Source organism: Aotus nancymaae, unplaced genomic scaffold (assembly GCF_030222135.1).
Source record: "Aotus nancymaae isolate 86718 unplaced genomic scaffold, 86718_ANA_hifiasm-v0.15.2.pri h1tg000049l, whole genome shotgun sequence".
NCBI classification, from domain to species: Eukaryota; Metazoa; Chordata; class Mammalia; order Primates; family Aotidae; genus Aotus; species Aotus nancymaae.
The window spans coordinates 11963900-11978184 of record NW_026988463.1 but is presented as its reverse complement, the minus strand read 5'-3'; the positions used below and the strand labels follow the sequence as shown (position 1 = coordinate 11978184).

At 41.3% G+C, this 14285-nt stretch overlaps 1 protein-coding gene across 2 annotated transcripts in view; it reads right to left on the bottom strand.

Moving 5' to 3' along the window:
* Positions 1-14285, bottom strand: part of PARN (poly(A)-specific ribonuclease) — a 201624-nt gene that overhangs the window by 44118 nt on the left and 143221 nt on the right. For both annotated transcript variants that reach the window (XM_012453224.2, XM_012453223.2), the window contains one exon: positions 5181-5370. In XM_012453224.2, coding sequence (XP_012308647.1) covers positions 5181-5370 — 190 coding nt within the window. The remainder of the gene's footprint in view (positions 1-5180; positions 5371-14285) is intronic.

The following is a 14285-nucleotide window of genomic DNA, read 5'->3' as shown; positions in this document are numbered from 1 at the left end:
TATATAAGGCCGGGCGTGGTGGCTCAAGCCTGTAATCCCAGCACTTTGGGAGGCCGAGGCGGGTGGATCACGAGGTCAAGAGATCGAGACCGTCCTGGTCAACATGGTGAAACCCCGTCTCTACTAATACAAAAAATTAGCTGGGCATAGTGGCGCGTGCCTGTAATCGCAGCTACTCAGGAGGCTGAGGCAGGAGAATTGCCTGAACCCAGGAGGCGGAGGTTGTGGTGAGCCGAGATCGCGCCATTGCACTCCAGCCTGGGTAACAAGAGCGAAACTCCGTCTCAAAAAAAAAAAAAAGAAAAATTCTATATAAATTGTTTCAGAAGATAAAAGAAATAGAAACACTTCTAATAAGAATGAGATAAACATAACCCTGATACCAAAACTTGACAAAGATATAAAAGAAAATTACAGTCTAATATTCCTCATGAACAGAGAAGAAAAAATATTTAACACAAAATCATCAATCAAATCCAACAACATATTAAAAGGATAACACTTCATAGCCAAGTGGGATTTCTTTCAGGCATGCAAATCTGATTAAACATTCAAATATCAATTAGTATAACTCAAAATAATAACAAAATAAAGGATGGCCAGGTGTGCAGCTCCCACCTGTAATCCGAGCACTTTGGGAGGTGGGAGGATCTCTTGAGGCCAAAGGTTTAAGACCAGCCTGAGTAACATAGTAAGACTGTCTCTACAAAAACAAAAAAATTAGCCAGGTGTGGTGGTGTACATCTGTAGTCCCAGCTACTCAGGAGGCTGAGGTGGGATGATCCCTTGAGCTCAAGAGTTCAAGGCTACAGTGAGCTATAATTATGCCACTGTGCTCTAGCTTGGGCAACAGACCCTGTCTCAGAAAAATAAAAAATAAATAAATAAAAGACAAAAACCATAAGACAATTTTTAAAGATACAGAAAGAACACCTCAAAAAAATTCAGTATCCATTGGTGATGCTGAATGATTGCTTAACATACTAGAAATGGAAACGAACTTTCTCAACCTGAAAAAGAATGCATATGAACAATCTAAAATTTTACTTAATGGGGAAACATTGAAATTCTTCTCCCTAAAACTGGAAACAAGGCAGGAATATCCACTCTACTTCTATTTAACAATATGCTAGAGGTGCCAGTCAGTCCAATAAGACAAGAAAAAGAAATAAAAGACATAAAGGCTGGAAAAGATGTAAAACTTGTTAATAGCATACAACATAATTGTGCAAATAGAAAACTCATGGAATATTTTTCAAAGCCTATTAGAACAAATAAATGAATTTTAAAAGGTTGTAAGATATGAAGTCAATAGATAACAATAAATTATATTTCTATACAAAAGTGGCAAACAGTTTGAAAATGACATTTAAGAAACAATTCCAGGCAAGGCATGGTGGCTCACACCTATAATACTAATACTTTAGGAGGCCATGATGGGAGGTTTACTTGAGCCCAGGAGTTTGAGACCAGCTTGGGCACACAGTGAGACCCTGTCTCTACAAAAAATTTTTAAAAATTAGCTGGGAGTCGTGGCAAGTGCCTGTAGTCCCAGCTACTTTGGTGGCTGAGGCAGGACAATCTTAGGGCCCAGGAGGTCGAGGCTGTAGTGACCTGTGATCATGCTACTGCACTGAAGCCTGGATGACAGAGTGAGACCCCATCTCTATTTAAAAAAAAAAAAAAAAAAAAAGGAAAAAAATACTTAGGAAGAAAACTAACATCAAATATACAAGACTGCCACAGTAAAAACTAAAAAAGTAGGCTTATTGAAGAAAATGGCAACATTATTCTAAAATTTATATAGAATGCAAAAGATACAGAATGGTCAAAAGAATCTAAAAAAGAACATTGTTAGACGGTATATGCTATCTGGTTTTAAGACACTATAAACCCACAGTAATAAGACAGTGTGGTACCGGCATAAGAAAAGACATAACTGACTGGAAGTGAAGAGTGCAGAAACAGACCTAGACACACATGGTCAGTTTATTTTTGACAAAGGCAGTGAGTCAAACCAATGAAGAAAGAAAACTGTTTTAAACAAACTGTTAAAATGTTGTTGGAACAACCAGATAGTCATGTGGAAAAAAACCCAAAAACCCTGATCTCCATATCTCACTGCATACACACAATTAATTTGAAATGGGTCATGATCTAAATGAACACGTTAAAATTACAAACCTTCTACAAAAAAACATGAGAAAATCACTGCAACCTTAGGGTAGGCAAAGATTTTTTGGGGAAAAAAATCCACTAAGGAAAACACTTGATAAACATAAGGACTTAATAAAACTGTTTTAAACAAACTGTTAAAATGTTGTTGGAACAACCAGATAGTCATATGGAAAAAAAACCAGAAGACAAAAAACCCGATCTCCATATCTCACTTCATATACACAATTAATTTGAAATGGGTCACAACCTAAATTTAAAAGTTAAAATTGGCAGGGCGCGGTGGCTCAAGCCTGTAATCCCAGCACTTTGGGAGGCCGAGACGGGTGGATCACGAGGTCAAGAGATCGAGACCGTCCTGGTCAACATGGTGAAACCCCGTCTCTACTAATACAAAAAATTAGCTGGGCATGGTGGCGCGTGCCTGTAATCCCAGCTACTCAGGAGGCTGAGGCAGGAGAATTGCCTGAACCCAGGAGGCGGAGATTGCGGTGAGCCGTGATCGCGCCATTGCACTCCAGCCTGGGTAACGAGCGAAACTCCGCCTCAAAAAAAAAAAAAAAAAAAAAGGTTAAAATTACAAACTTTCTACAAAAAAAAACAAGAGAAAATCACTGCAACCTTAGGGTAGGCAAAGATTTTGTGGGGAAAAAATCCACTAAGGAAAAAACTTACTAAATATAAAGGACTTTATGAAAATTAAAAATCTCTGGCTATGTATGGTGGCTCACACCTGTAATCCCAGCATTTTGAAAGGCTGAGGTGGGCGGATCACTTGAGGCCAGGGGTTCGAGACCAGCCTGGGCAACATGGCAAAACTCTGTCTCTACTAAAAATACGAAAATCAACCTGGTGTGGTGGCTCATGCCGATAATCTACACAGGCTGAGGCATGAGAATCACTTTAGCCTGGGAGGCAGACGTTGCAGAGAGCTGAGATTGCACCACTGTACTCCAGCCTAGGCAACAAAGCAAGACAATCTCAAAAAAAAAAAAAAGAAAGAAAAAAAGAAAACAAAGAAAGAGAAAAAAATATGTTCATTTAAAAACATCACAAGGAAAATAGGCAAACCACAGAATCGAAGAAATACACGTACAGTACACACATTTGACAAGAGCTATCTATCCAGACTACATAAAAGAACTATAAGTTAACAGCAAAAAGACAAACAACCCAATTTTAAAAGGGGCAAGACGCCGGGCGCAGTGACTCATGCCTGTAATCCCAGCACTTTGGGAGGCTGAGGCAGGTGGATCAGGAATTCGAGACCAGCCTGACCAACATGGTGAAACCCCTTCTATACTAAAAATAAAAAAAAAATTATCTGGGCGTGGTGGTCCACCCCTGTAATCCCAGCTACTCAGAAGGCTGAGGCAGAAGAATTGGTTGAACCCGGGAGGTGGAGGTTGCAGTGAGCTGAGATTGTGCCATTGCACTCCAGCCTGGGCAACAGAGTGAGATTCCGTCTCAAAAAAAAAAATTAAATAACTGTTTCTTTGTTCTTATAAAGTTTAACACACACTTATTCTAAAAATCAGTAATTCTACTTCTACATATGTAGACAAAACACAGCAGCTTTACTGATAAAGCTTCAAACTAGAAACAATTCAAATGTCCACCATCAAGAAAATGAGGGTAAAATAAATGCTTAATATTTACATAATTAAATACTACTCAACAATTAAAAAAAACTACTGAGACATAACAGCAAGGATGAATTTGAAAAACATATTAAGCAAAAAAGTTAAACACAATGCAAAACGATTCTACTTTTCATAAATTCCAAGAATAGGTGAAACTAATGTTATAGTGGTAAAAATTTAAAAATGGTTGCTTAGGGTAATGAGAATTGTAGTGGGAATCTGGGATTGTTTGAAAAGGGACACAAGGAAATTCAAGGAAAATAGAAATGTTCTACATCGTGCTTTGGGTGGCGGTTATATGAGTGTATATAACTGGCAAGACTCTTTAAACATTTAAGATCCTTGCATTTTATTTTCTCTTAATCATACCTCAATTTTTTTACTCTCTAAAAAACCATTTTAAAAGCACGAAGGCAATCTGAAATATTAACAGTGATTGCTTCTGGGTGTTGGGATTATTGCTAATTTTTTTCTCTTGTTAATTCACATTGTTCTAAACTTCACAATTTTCTATATTCAACATACGTATGTATACATTTTTCCCATTTTCTATACCTATGATTTGTAGTTTCACAAAGATACCAAATGTTGCCAGCATTTATCTTCTGCAGGGAGGATTACAGGTGGTAAAAGGAAGAGTGAGTCAAGCATTCTTTCTCCAGTAGGCACATGGTTCAGTATCTACACAATCTGAAAGCTCAGGAGATCAGGTAGAGGCAGCCATACCGAGAAGAGTAAGGGATCAGGCACACATGGGTTCAGTTCTAATCCTGGTTCTCTCACAGAACTGGTGAACAAGACACAGAACCTCCATCTTCTCATCCCTCAAATGGGAATAAGACATATCCTGGGACAGGCACAGTGGCTCAAACCTATAATCCCAGCACTTTGGGAGGCTGAGGCAAGAGCATCACTTGCATCCAGGAGTTTGAGACCACCCTGGGCAACACAGTGAGACCTCATCTCTACAAAAAATCAAAAATTAGTCGGGCATGGCAGTGTGTACCTGTAGTCCCAGCTACTAAGGAGGCTGATGTTGGAAGATCACTTAAGCCCAGGAGGTGGAAGCTGCAGTGAGCTGTGATCATGCCACTGCACTCAAGCCAGAATGAGACCCTGTCTCAAAAAAAATTCCTATCTGCCTCAAAGGGGTTTTGTAAGGGTTAACTGAAATAGCTGTGGTCTATAAAGCAGTCTCTAAATTACAGGGAATTCGGGCCATAATCACTTCTGATATGATGTGAAAATTTAGAAAGGCCATCTTTCTCAAGTCAGATTCAGTACTTAGAAACCTACGAGAAGCAACAAGGAAAGCCATTGCTAGAACTCTGGCCTTTTAAATCAACAGCTGAGAGTGCTTACCTATTGTTGCTGTAGTAGTGATTCTGCAGGGCATAGGGTAAGCACTGAGGGTTTAGCCGCTTGCTGTCAGCGTCTTTCCAGCCATCTTCCATCCACTTTCTTTTGATCTGCTTCTCTTCCTGTTTTTTCCTCATATATTCAGCATAGGTCTGGATCCGATAGCTTTCTGCATATTTGCTGGTATTGACAGCTACAAGGAGAAGAGAAAAAAAGAAAAAAAAAAAACGCTTAGAAAAGTATGGCCTAGCCCCAAAGATGTCACTTTTGATAGGTAGCCTAAGGTGGTCAAAGGAGCCCCATCAGGTCTGAGGTCTGACCCTGGCTCTGTCACCTGGAAGACAAAGGACCTTGAGTACACCCTTTGAACTCTCCAAGTCTGAGGTTCCTCACCTGGAAAAAAAGAGTCATTGCTCTCCAATCTCCTTTTCGGTGTCAAAATGCTTTGTAAACTGTAAAGAACTGTAATGATGTAAGTAAAATACTAATTTTCAGAATATTTGCAGCCAACATTATTGGATATTATTCATTTTCAGAATTATAAAATGAAAACAAACAAAATCTCTAAGGGAAAACTATAAACCCTATTTTCCTAAAATAAAAATGATAACAAAAAGCAATATTGCCAGTGGGTCGTGATTACTGTGTCACACACTGAAGATCTCCTGGAAGTCTGTGTGCAGTGTTTTACATGCATTACATCTAAGCTTCATAGTATGCTTGCAAGGGAGGAGATGTTTTTGCTGGTGAGACAGCTGGGTCACAGAGGTCACTGCAGGGACAAGATGCAAAACCAGGTTCCTCCAACCCAATTACCAGGGTCCCTCTTACCACGCTGCACCTCACTCTGGACTCTGCAAAGTTTTTCTGAAAGTGCTTTATTATTTTCATTTCATTATTAAAAAATTTTTTTAACTATCAGGGTTTATTACCTGTTTTGTTACAATGAATTTTAAACAAATGTGTACACCCACATATCCATCACACGATTAAGATAAAGAACATCCCCGTCACTCTCATGCCTGTTTGTAGACAGCCTCCCACCCCTCCTTCACTGGATGAAGACACCTCAGATACACAGCACAATTATGGCATTATCTTCCTCAACTTGAAAAGTGCTGTCACCATTACTATCATCAGAGCTTAATTTTGCCTTCTCTTGAGCTACCTATAACTAGAATTACACTACATATGCAGTTTTTAAAATATTTTATTTATTTTATTTCAATAGTTTTAGGAGAACTATTGAAATAAATATTGGCGGTGTCTGGTTGCATGGAAAAGTTCTTCAGCAGTGATTTCTGAGTTTCGGTGCATCTGTCACCTGAGCAGTGTACACTGCACCCAATGTGCAGTCTTTTATTCCTCACCACCCTCCTGTCCTTCCCCTGGAGTCCCAAAGTCCATAACATCTTTCTTAAGCCTTTGCATCCTCATAGCTTAGCTCCCATGCACTCTGCAAATTTAAGACAGCTTCACAATACTGAGGACATGGCTCTGCTCCTTCCGCCTTAAAGACTGCTAATTCTCCATAATGCGCCTCTGGCTGGCAGGAGTGCTTGAAAGCTGGGGCTTATTTCTCCCCTGGTGTTAATGCTTCAGACTAAGGCCAGGTCAGTTGTGTTCTGAGCGCATGCTGCCCCCTCTTCGGAGGCTGCTGTGGATGGATCATGATGGCAGCGTGGGATTGAGGACCAATGGTGGTCTCTTGGTGGATGGGTGCTCATTTGCTGGTTCTGGCCTCCAGTTTGGGCATATGCATTCCTAGCCCACTATCACTGCCAACAACTATTACCCACACTGGCAGTGAGACCATAAGAGCCTGGCCACGCTGTTCAGGGCAGTCTTTGTACCTGGTAGCTGCAAAAGCGCCACGATATCAGAAACAGAATCTGTCTACCTGCACATAGAAAACCTCTGGATATGGAATAGTTCTCATCTTAACAAAAATGATGTGAATAAACGCAGGGCAGAATGCAGTGGTAGTGACGAGCATGCAGGCTTTGGGCCACTTTGGCAGTGGACAAGGGACTCCAGTTTACCAGGGACCTTAATGCAGAGGGAAAGACAACTGCAGAGGGAAAGGGAGGCAGGTGCCCCACATCCAGCACCTGACACATTTTAATCTTCAACCAGGCCAGATTTCACTAAAACTTCTCAGCACAACAAAAGTTTCCGGAATGTCATGCCCTAAATATTTAGTCATCTAAAAAACAGAACAAAGCAGGAAAAAACTCTACTTCAGAAAACACAAATTTTTACTAAGAAGTTTGTTTGCTTTTAAAATACTCTAGAGTTAAAGAGAAAAGGGGGAAAAACATCTCTCAAACTATTAGAGAGGCTGGGCATGGAGGCTCACACTTGTAATCGCAGCACTTTGGGAGGCCAAGGCAGGAGGATAACTCGAGCCCATGGAGTTGAAGACCAAGTTGGGCAACACTGTGAGACCCCCATCTCTAAAAAAAAAGTGCTAAAGAATATTCATATTATACAAAGTCTCCCAAAGAAGTAGAGGGGGTTACTGAAACGTGAGCTCAAAACAGCACGCTCTGACTTACTCAGGAGGTAAGCAGTGAAAGCAGGCAGTTCTGGAGATGTGCCATTGAGTAAAGTTACCCATATAAGAGAGCCACAGAAACAGGATCCTTTCCCAAAAATCTTATTCCTTGGAATAGTTCTTTTTCTTACTTTTAATGTGGCATATTTCTGGTTTTGTTCACTCATTTACCCAGTCTCCCAACAATTTATATCCGAGAAACACTGCCACCCATTCTTCCATGTGGTAATTGCTTACTGAGTGTTTTTGTCCCAGGAACTATGTCAGGTATTTGGTAAATCAAGACACAATCTCCACCCTCTCTTAAAGGTCACCCTGTCTCATACCAGTTTTATGTACTGGTGATTTCCCTGTAAGCTTGCGACTCCCTAGGCTTGTCACAGATTAAAATACGTTAATCTATCAACGTGGATGTATGAGAATCCATTGGCTCTATCATCATTATTCTGTACCAACTGTCAACCAATGAGCATCTCCTTGATTTTCCTATTTCATTTTTTTTTAAAGAAAGTTCTTTATTTTTATTAATATATTTACTATTTGTGACAGAGTCTTGCTCTGTCACCTAGGCTGGAGTATAAGCGTAATCTAGGCTGACTGCAACCTCCGCCTCCTGGGTTCAAGTGATTCTCCTGCCTCAGCCTCCTGAATAGCTGGGATTACAGGCATGCGCCACTACACTCAGCTAATTTTTGTAATTTTCATAGAAACAGGGTTTCGCTGTGTTGGCCAGGCTGGTCTCAAACTCCTGGGCTCAAGTGATCTGCCTGCCTCAGCCTCCCAAAGTGCTGGGATTATGGGCATGAGCCACCGTGCTGGGCCTGGCTATTTCATTCTTTAACTTAAAAAAAATTAGCCGGATGTGGTGGCTTGAGACTGTATTCTCAGTTATTAGGGAGTCTGAGGTGAGGCGAGAGGATCGACTGAGCCCAGGAAGTTGAGCCTGCACTGAGCTGTGATTGTACCCTATACTCACTCCAATCTGGGCAACACAGCAAGACCCTATCTCGAAAAAAATCCTTCTCTCAAGTTTAATTTGGATTACCAAATAGGAGAGGAGGTTTGGGTCAATATTCCCATGAAAGCAAAGGTGATGACAGGGTCATAGAGGAGCTGAGATAATCTATTTAATGCTATCTGATTGTTTTCAGTAATTCAGCTCCCAGCTAATGAACAAATGTTACAAACAACTCCCCAACCATGGCGAGGGAATTTATCTGAGCAAATTTGGAATGTAGGATCACTTAAAGGGGGAAATAAATAACAGTCCGCTTTTCACTGCTGGCCTCCACGTGGCAATAATTTACCAGCATTCCTTTGAGTCCCAGCAGCTTTGCAGCTCTCGGCCTTTCATCTAGAAGCCAAGCTCTGGCTTGAAGCCACGCCTCTAAAGGATGAATCAGCAAAATGAATTGGCTGTCAACTGTGTCCTCCAGTGATTCCAGTGATTCCAGCTCATCTGTCAGAAGCAGTATGTAGCAGGCTGCTGGGTAACACTAACCTTTTCCAAATTTGTCAGGGAAATGATTCAAGGCAATCTATCGGTCTTGCCACTTTATGAAAGCCACTGGGGAACCAAACGTGCTAAGAGTCCTCCCTGTTTCCCTGGAGGTGTGTGGGAGCAGTTGCTTCACATAAGAGTCTCAACCACTCCGGCTTCACTGTGCCTGGTCCATTGTCTCTTGACACTGCACACATCACAGCATTTAATCTTCGGATGTTGTAGCCACCACACAAATAAAGAGACTGAGTACTAGAGAAACTAAACGGCTTGCCTGAGGTCTTGTAGGGAGAGCAACAAAGCTGGCTTGGAACTAGGATGTGGCACATATATAATACATACATTTTAACAATGTGATACTGCCAATGTCTGCTGTGTATTTATATACATTTTGTTTATGTAGGTTGACAATTAGCTTATAAAATGTTTCCTGTATTAAAGAATTACTTAAAATGTTTAGACTGTTTTTTTTTTTTTTAAAGAACTTTCCACTACTGTCAAGCAAAGACTTTTCAACTAAGTTGATGCATTATGTTTATGAACAGGGAGACAGCATAAAATGTAGATTCCTTCCTAAATTGATTTATAGATTTACTGTAACTCCAGCAAAAATATTCCAACATTTTATTTTATTTTTTAAACAGTTCCCGTGGAACAGGGCTAACTCGCAGGCAGTGTGCCCAGAGTCAGCTGCCAACATTTTAATTAAATATTGAAAAAATTTAAAAATAAGAAAAGAAAAAAGCTCAGTAGAAAACAACCGGTTGAGATCGCCTGGGGCTAGTGCTGGGGCTAGAATGGAAGAGGAAGTTGACTATAAAGAGGGGGAGGGCATTTTGGGGGTGACATAACCATTCTATATCCTGACAGCAATGCTGATTACATTACTGCATGCATTTGCAGAGGCACAGAACTGTACACCAAAGACAGTCATTTTATTATACATCAATTAAACCGTAGTTACTCTGGGAAACCTGAAAGATGGATTCTAAAATTAGAACCAAAGGGCCAACAACAGCTGGGACATTTCTAAAAAAGAATAGGAAGCGGGACTTGCTTTACCAGGTAAACAACTTATTGTAAAGCTATAGGAGTTCAGAGAGTAACGGTGCAGAGATAAACGGACCAATGGTACAGAATTCTATCAGCCTAGAAAAACACGTATACATCTGTGAAATTTTGATTTTTGACACAACTGCCTGGAAAAGGAAAAGCTGGAAAAATTGTTTATCCATAGGAAAAAAAAATGAAATTGGATTCTTAGTCACACCATGCCGAAAAATTCACTCCAGATGGACGAAGAACTTAAATGTCAAAAGCAAACTCTGAGAACTTGAAAAGAAAATATAAGTGAGTATCTTTCTGAACTTGAAGTAGGAAAGAATTTAAGAAGACAGAAAAAGGATAGGCATAAAAGAAAAGATCAATAAGTTTGGCTACATTAATATTAAAGCCTTTGTCCTCAGAAGATATTTTAAAGAGAAGAAAGGCAATCTATAAACTGGGAGAAGATATCTGCAAGACATTCAACTGGCAGGATTAGCACTAGGATACATAAAAACACCCATAAACTAGTAAGGAAACAACTGCAGAAAAGTGGGCACGAGGCATGAGAGGCACGCAGTCACTGCACAGAAGGGAGACATGTGAGGCCAGTGGACATATACAGAGATGCTCAGCTATACCTACTGTGCTGGCAAAAATTATAAAAACATTGATAATACCAACTATCGGGAAGGTGTGGAGCAACAGGATCCCCAGTGGTTGTGTGACCATTTTGGAAAACAAGCTAGTGTTCTCACTCAAAGGTGATCATTCTCACTCCCTATGACCCTGCAGTACAAATCTGCAGTACATTCACACAATGGAATATTGTCTAAGAGAAAATATGAGTGAACTACAGCTACATAGAATAAAACGGATGAATCTCAGTGATGTAACGGTGAATGATAAATGCAATCCCCCTCAGGCCCTGCAACACATATACATACACACATGGCGGGGGTGTGTATGAGAGGGAAAACAAAAACCAGCAAGAAGATGACTGGCACACACTTTAGTAAAGTGGCTGGTGCTGGAAGGGAATCAGGAGGACTAGACAGGAGAAGACCAGGTAGATGTTTTAATTGTTTGGTTGAGTGGTGGTTTCACAGATGTTCATTACATTTTAAACAAACAAAATGTCTAACTTTTCCATTGTTTACCCTGTCCAACTACTGAAGGCCATTTTCAACACTCTGCTTAAGTGAGAAGGTCTCTTTAAGATCAGCTCAAACTTATTTCTGTTTCAATGTCTTCAGTCTCATGGAAGTGGAGCCCCTGAGTGGGACACATGTGGTGTAAATGAGTACTGCGGCTCAGATGCCAGACTTCAGCCTTGCTCAGCGGCTAAGGGAATTTTTGCAGTTTGCTTCTTAGAGGGCCGAAACCAGTTTACTGTAGCAACTGTTAGCGGGTGGGGAGGGTGTACTAGGAAACTGCTGAAGCAGTTACACACCATTCGTCCTGCATTTTTCACCATGGCCATCCTCAGCAAACATCAAGTTCTCATGTCTAAGGCAATTGCCTATATTCTTATTAATCCGATGGTTACAAAAAAGAGGACTGAGGATGGTGGCTCATGCTTGTAATGCCAGCACTTTGGGAGGCTAAGACAGGTGGATCATTTGAGTCCAGCAGTTCAAGACCAGCCTAGGTAACACAGTGAAACCCTGTTTCTACTTAAAATATACAGATTAGCCAGGCATGCCTGCAGTCCCAGATACCTGGGAGGGTGAGGTAGTGGGATTGTTTGAGCCCAGGATGTAGAGGTTTCTGTGAACTGAGATTGTGCCATTGCACTCCAGCCAGGGTGACAGAGTGAGACCCTGTCTCAAAAAAAATAAATCAAACAAATTAAAAAACAAAAACAAAAACAAAGAAAGATAACTATTGGCAATTTCCTCTGTCAGCACAGAAAATCCTTTAAGCATTATCCTGGCTTTAAAGGTAAGGACACTGAGACTCATAAAAACGGACTGGCTGAAGGTCCCAAAGACTACACATGTGTAGGCTGGGACCCCAATTAAAGCCTACATTCTTTCCACGATACCACATGCAATGGAAGGGTCCTGGTTTGTGTCATGCAGAGCTAACACAGGCATACATCTGTTTGCAAGGAATTGGAGTGTGTCCACCTCTCCATACAACAGCTTGTGCAAATGCTGGAAGGAGTCCCTGTGTGATAACCTGGTGTGGTACTCCATGACCAGAAGTGATGTGTGCCAACAGTGGCCTCTGCCTACCTCACCGGCCCAAATCCTACTCCTCTAATGCCATTGTGTGTCTTAATGTCAAGGGTGCGCTCTCTGACACCCTTTAAGATGGCCTTTCTTATTCCTCTCAGAGCCTCAGAGCAACCACAGCCTGGGGCCCTAACTGACCACGCTGTCATTCTGGATTGTCAGCCAGTGCATGGATGACACCAAAGGTTGCTTTGTGTTTGTTTGCTTATTTAAATATGAATATATTAGATACAAAAGTTTTCTCATATTTCATATAGTTTTGATCAGGTTTAAATTTATGACAGATGGACAGCCTCTGCAATTTACCAAATAGAGAATGGGCAGATTTTCCAAAAGGGCAAACTTTAAAATCTTTAAAGAAAGATGTTGAAAATAAAGGAAAACAAAACCACTCAACCCTAATGGTCACTATGAACACTTTCCTGAGTTCAGAAAAAATGATCATAGATGTATTTCCCCTTAACCCATCTAAGGAACTAGGCAGATATTAAGTTGCAAACAGGAATCAGTGATCTAAAAGAAACATGGTAAAATCAAGGTATTTCCAATATGCCCAAAGAAGTAAAAAGGGCAGGCAAGCCCAGAAAATGACAGCCCTCCTTTCCAACCTCTCCAATCCATTCTTTCCCTGCTAACATGATCCATTCTCTTCTGTCAAACCCTTCAGTGTCTTCAAGATAAAGTGCAGACTTGCTGTGTACACCCAGCTTAGAACCTGGGGTTTTCCATAGCAGTTTTCCAGAAATTCAACATATGATTATGGGAGGAAAGGAAGGAAGAAACAAAACATCAGGCCAGGCGTGGTAGCTCATGCCCATAATCCCTGCACTTTGGGAGGCCAAGGTGGGAGGATCGCTTAAGTCCAGGAATTTGAGACCAGCCTGGACAACATAACGTAGTGTGACCCCATCTCTAAAAAACAAACAAAATTAGCTGGGCGTGTTGGTGTGCACCTGTAGTCCCAGCTACTCAGGAGGCTGAGGTGGGAGTACTGCTTGAGCCAGCGAGGTTGAGGCTGCAGTGAGCTGAGACTGCACCACTGTACTCCAGCCCCTCGGCAACAGAGAGAGACCCTATCTAAAAAAAAAAAAAAAAGGAAAATAAATAAATGTATAAATTAAAAAGTCTTTATGTCCACTGGCAGCCTGTTTCTTCTTCAGAGAAAAAAAACAAGCCAGAATGGGGATACAAATTTCCAAATTTTTCAGTTAGAAAATCCCATGTTGAAGCCTGGTATGTGAAAAAAGCGCCTGGACTGGAAACTGGAGGGCCCTGGCTCTAGCTCTAATGGGCAGCTTTGCCTGGGCAGGAAATGGGCCACCGTCACTGACAGCAGAGGCTGGCCCACCTGCCTGCTCACACCGTTGGGAGCCAGAGCTTGGGATTCCTTGTCCTTCACGCTTCCTTTTATACTGTGTTTCTCCAACAAGGGCTAATTATTTTTTTTAAAAAGTACTGAGGCTGAAAGAGGGGAAAGTAGGACAGTGAAAGAGATCTGAGCTCCATAAAGGGACAGACAGAACTAGTGAAGATAGTGAAGGACTGCATTCCTTCCTCTCTGCTTCCTCAGGGCCTCCATGGCAGTGCCTGACCCATGAGAGGCACTCAAGAAAGGAAAGGAAATGAATCAAGAAAGGAAGCAGGCTCAGAGGGCCGTGCTTACAGAGATGGAGTGCAGAGGAACCTGTGAGAGCAGCGAGGCGTCCAGACAGATTCCACAGATCCTACTTGCTGGACCCTCACTGCGGTGAGGGCAGATGCTGTTA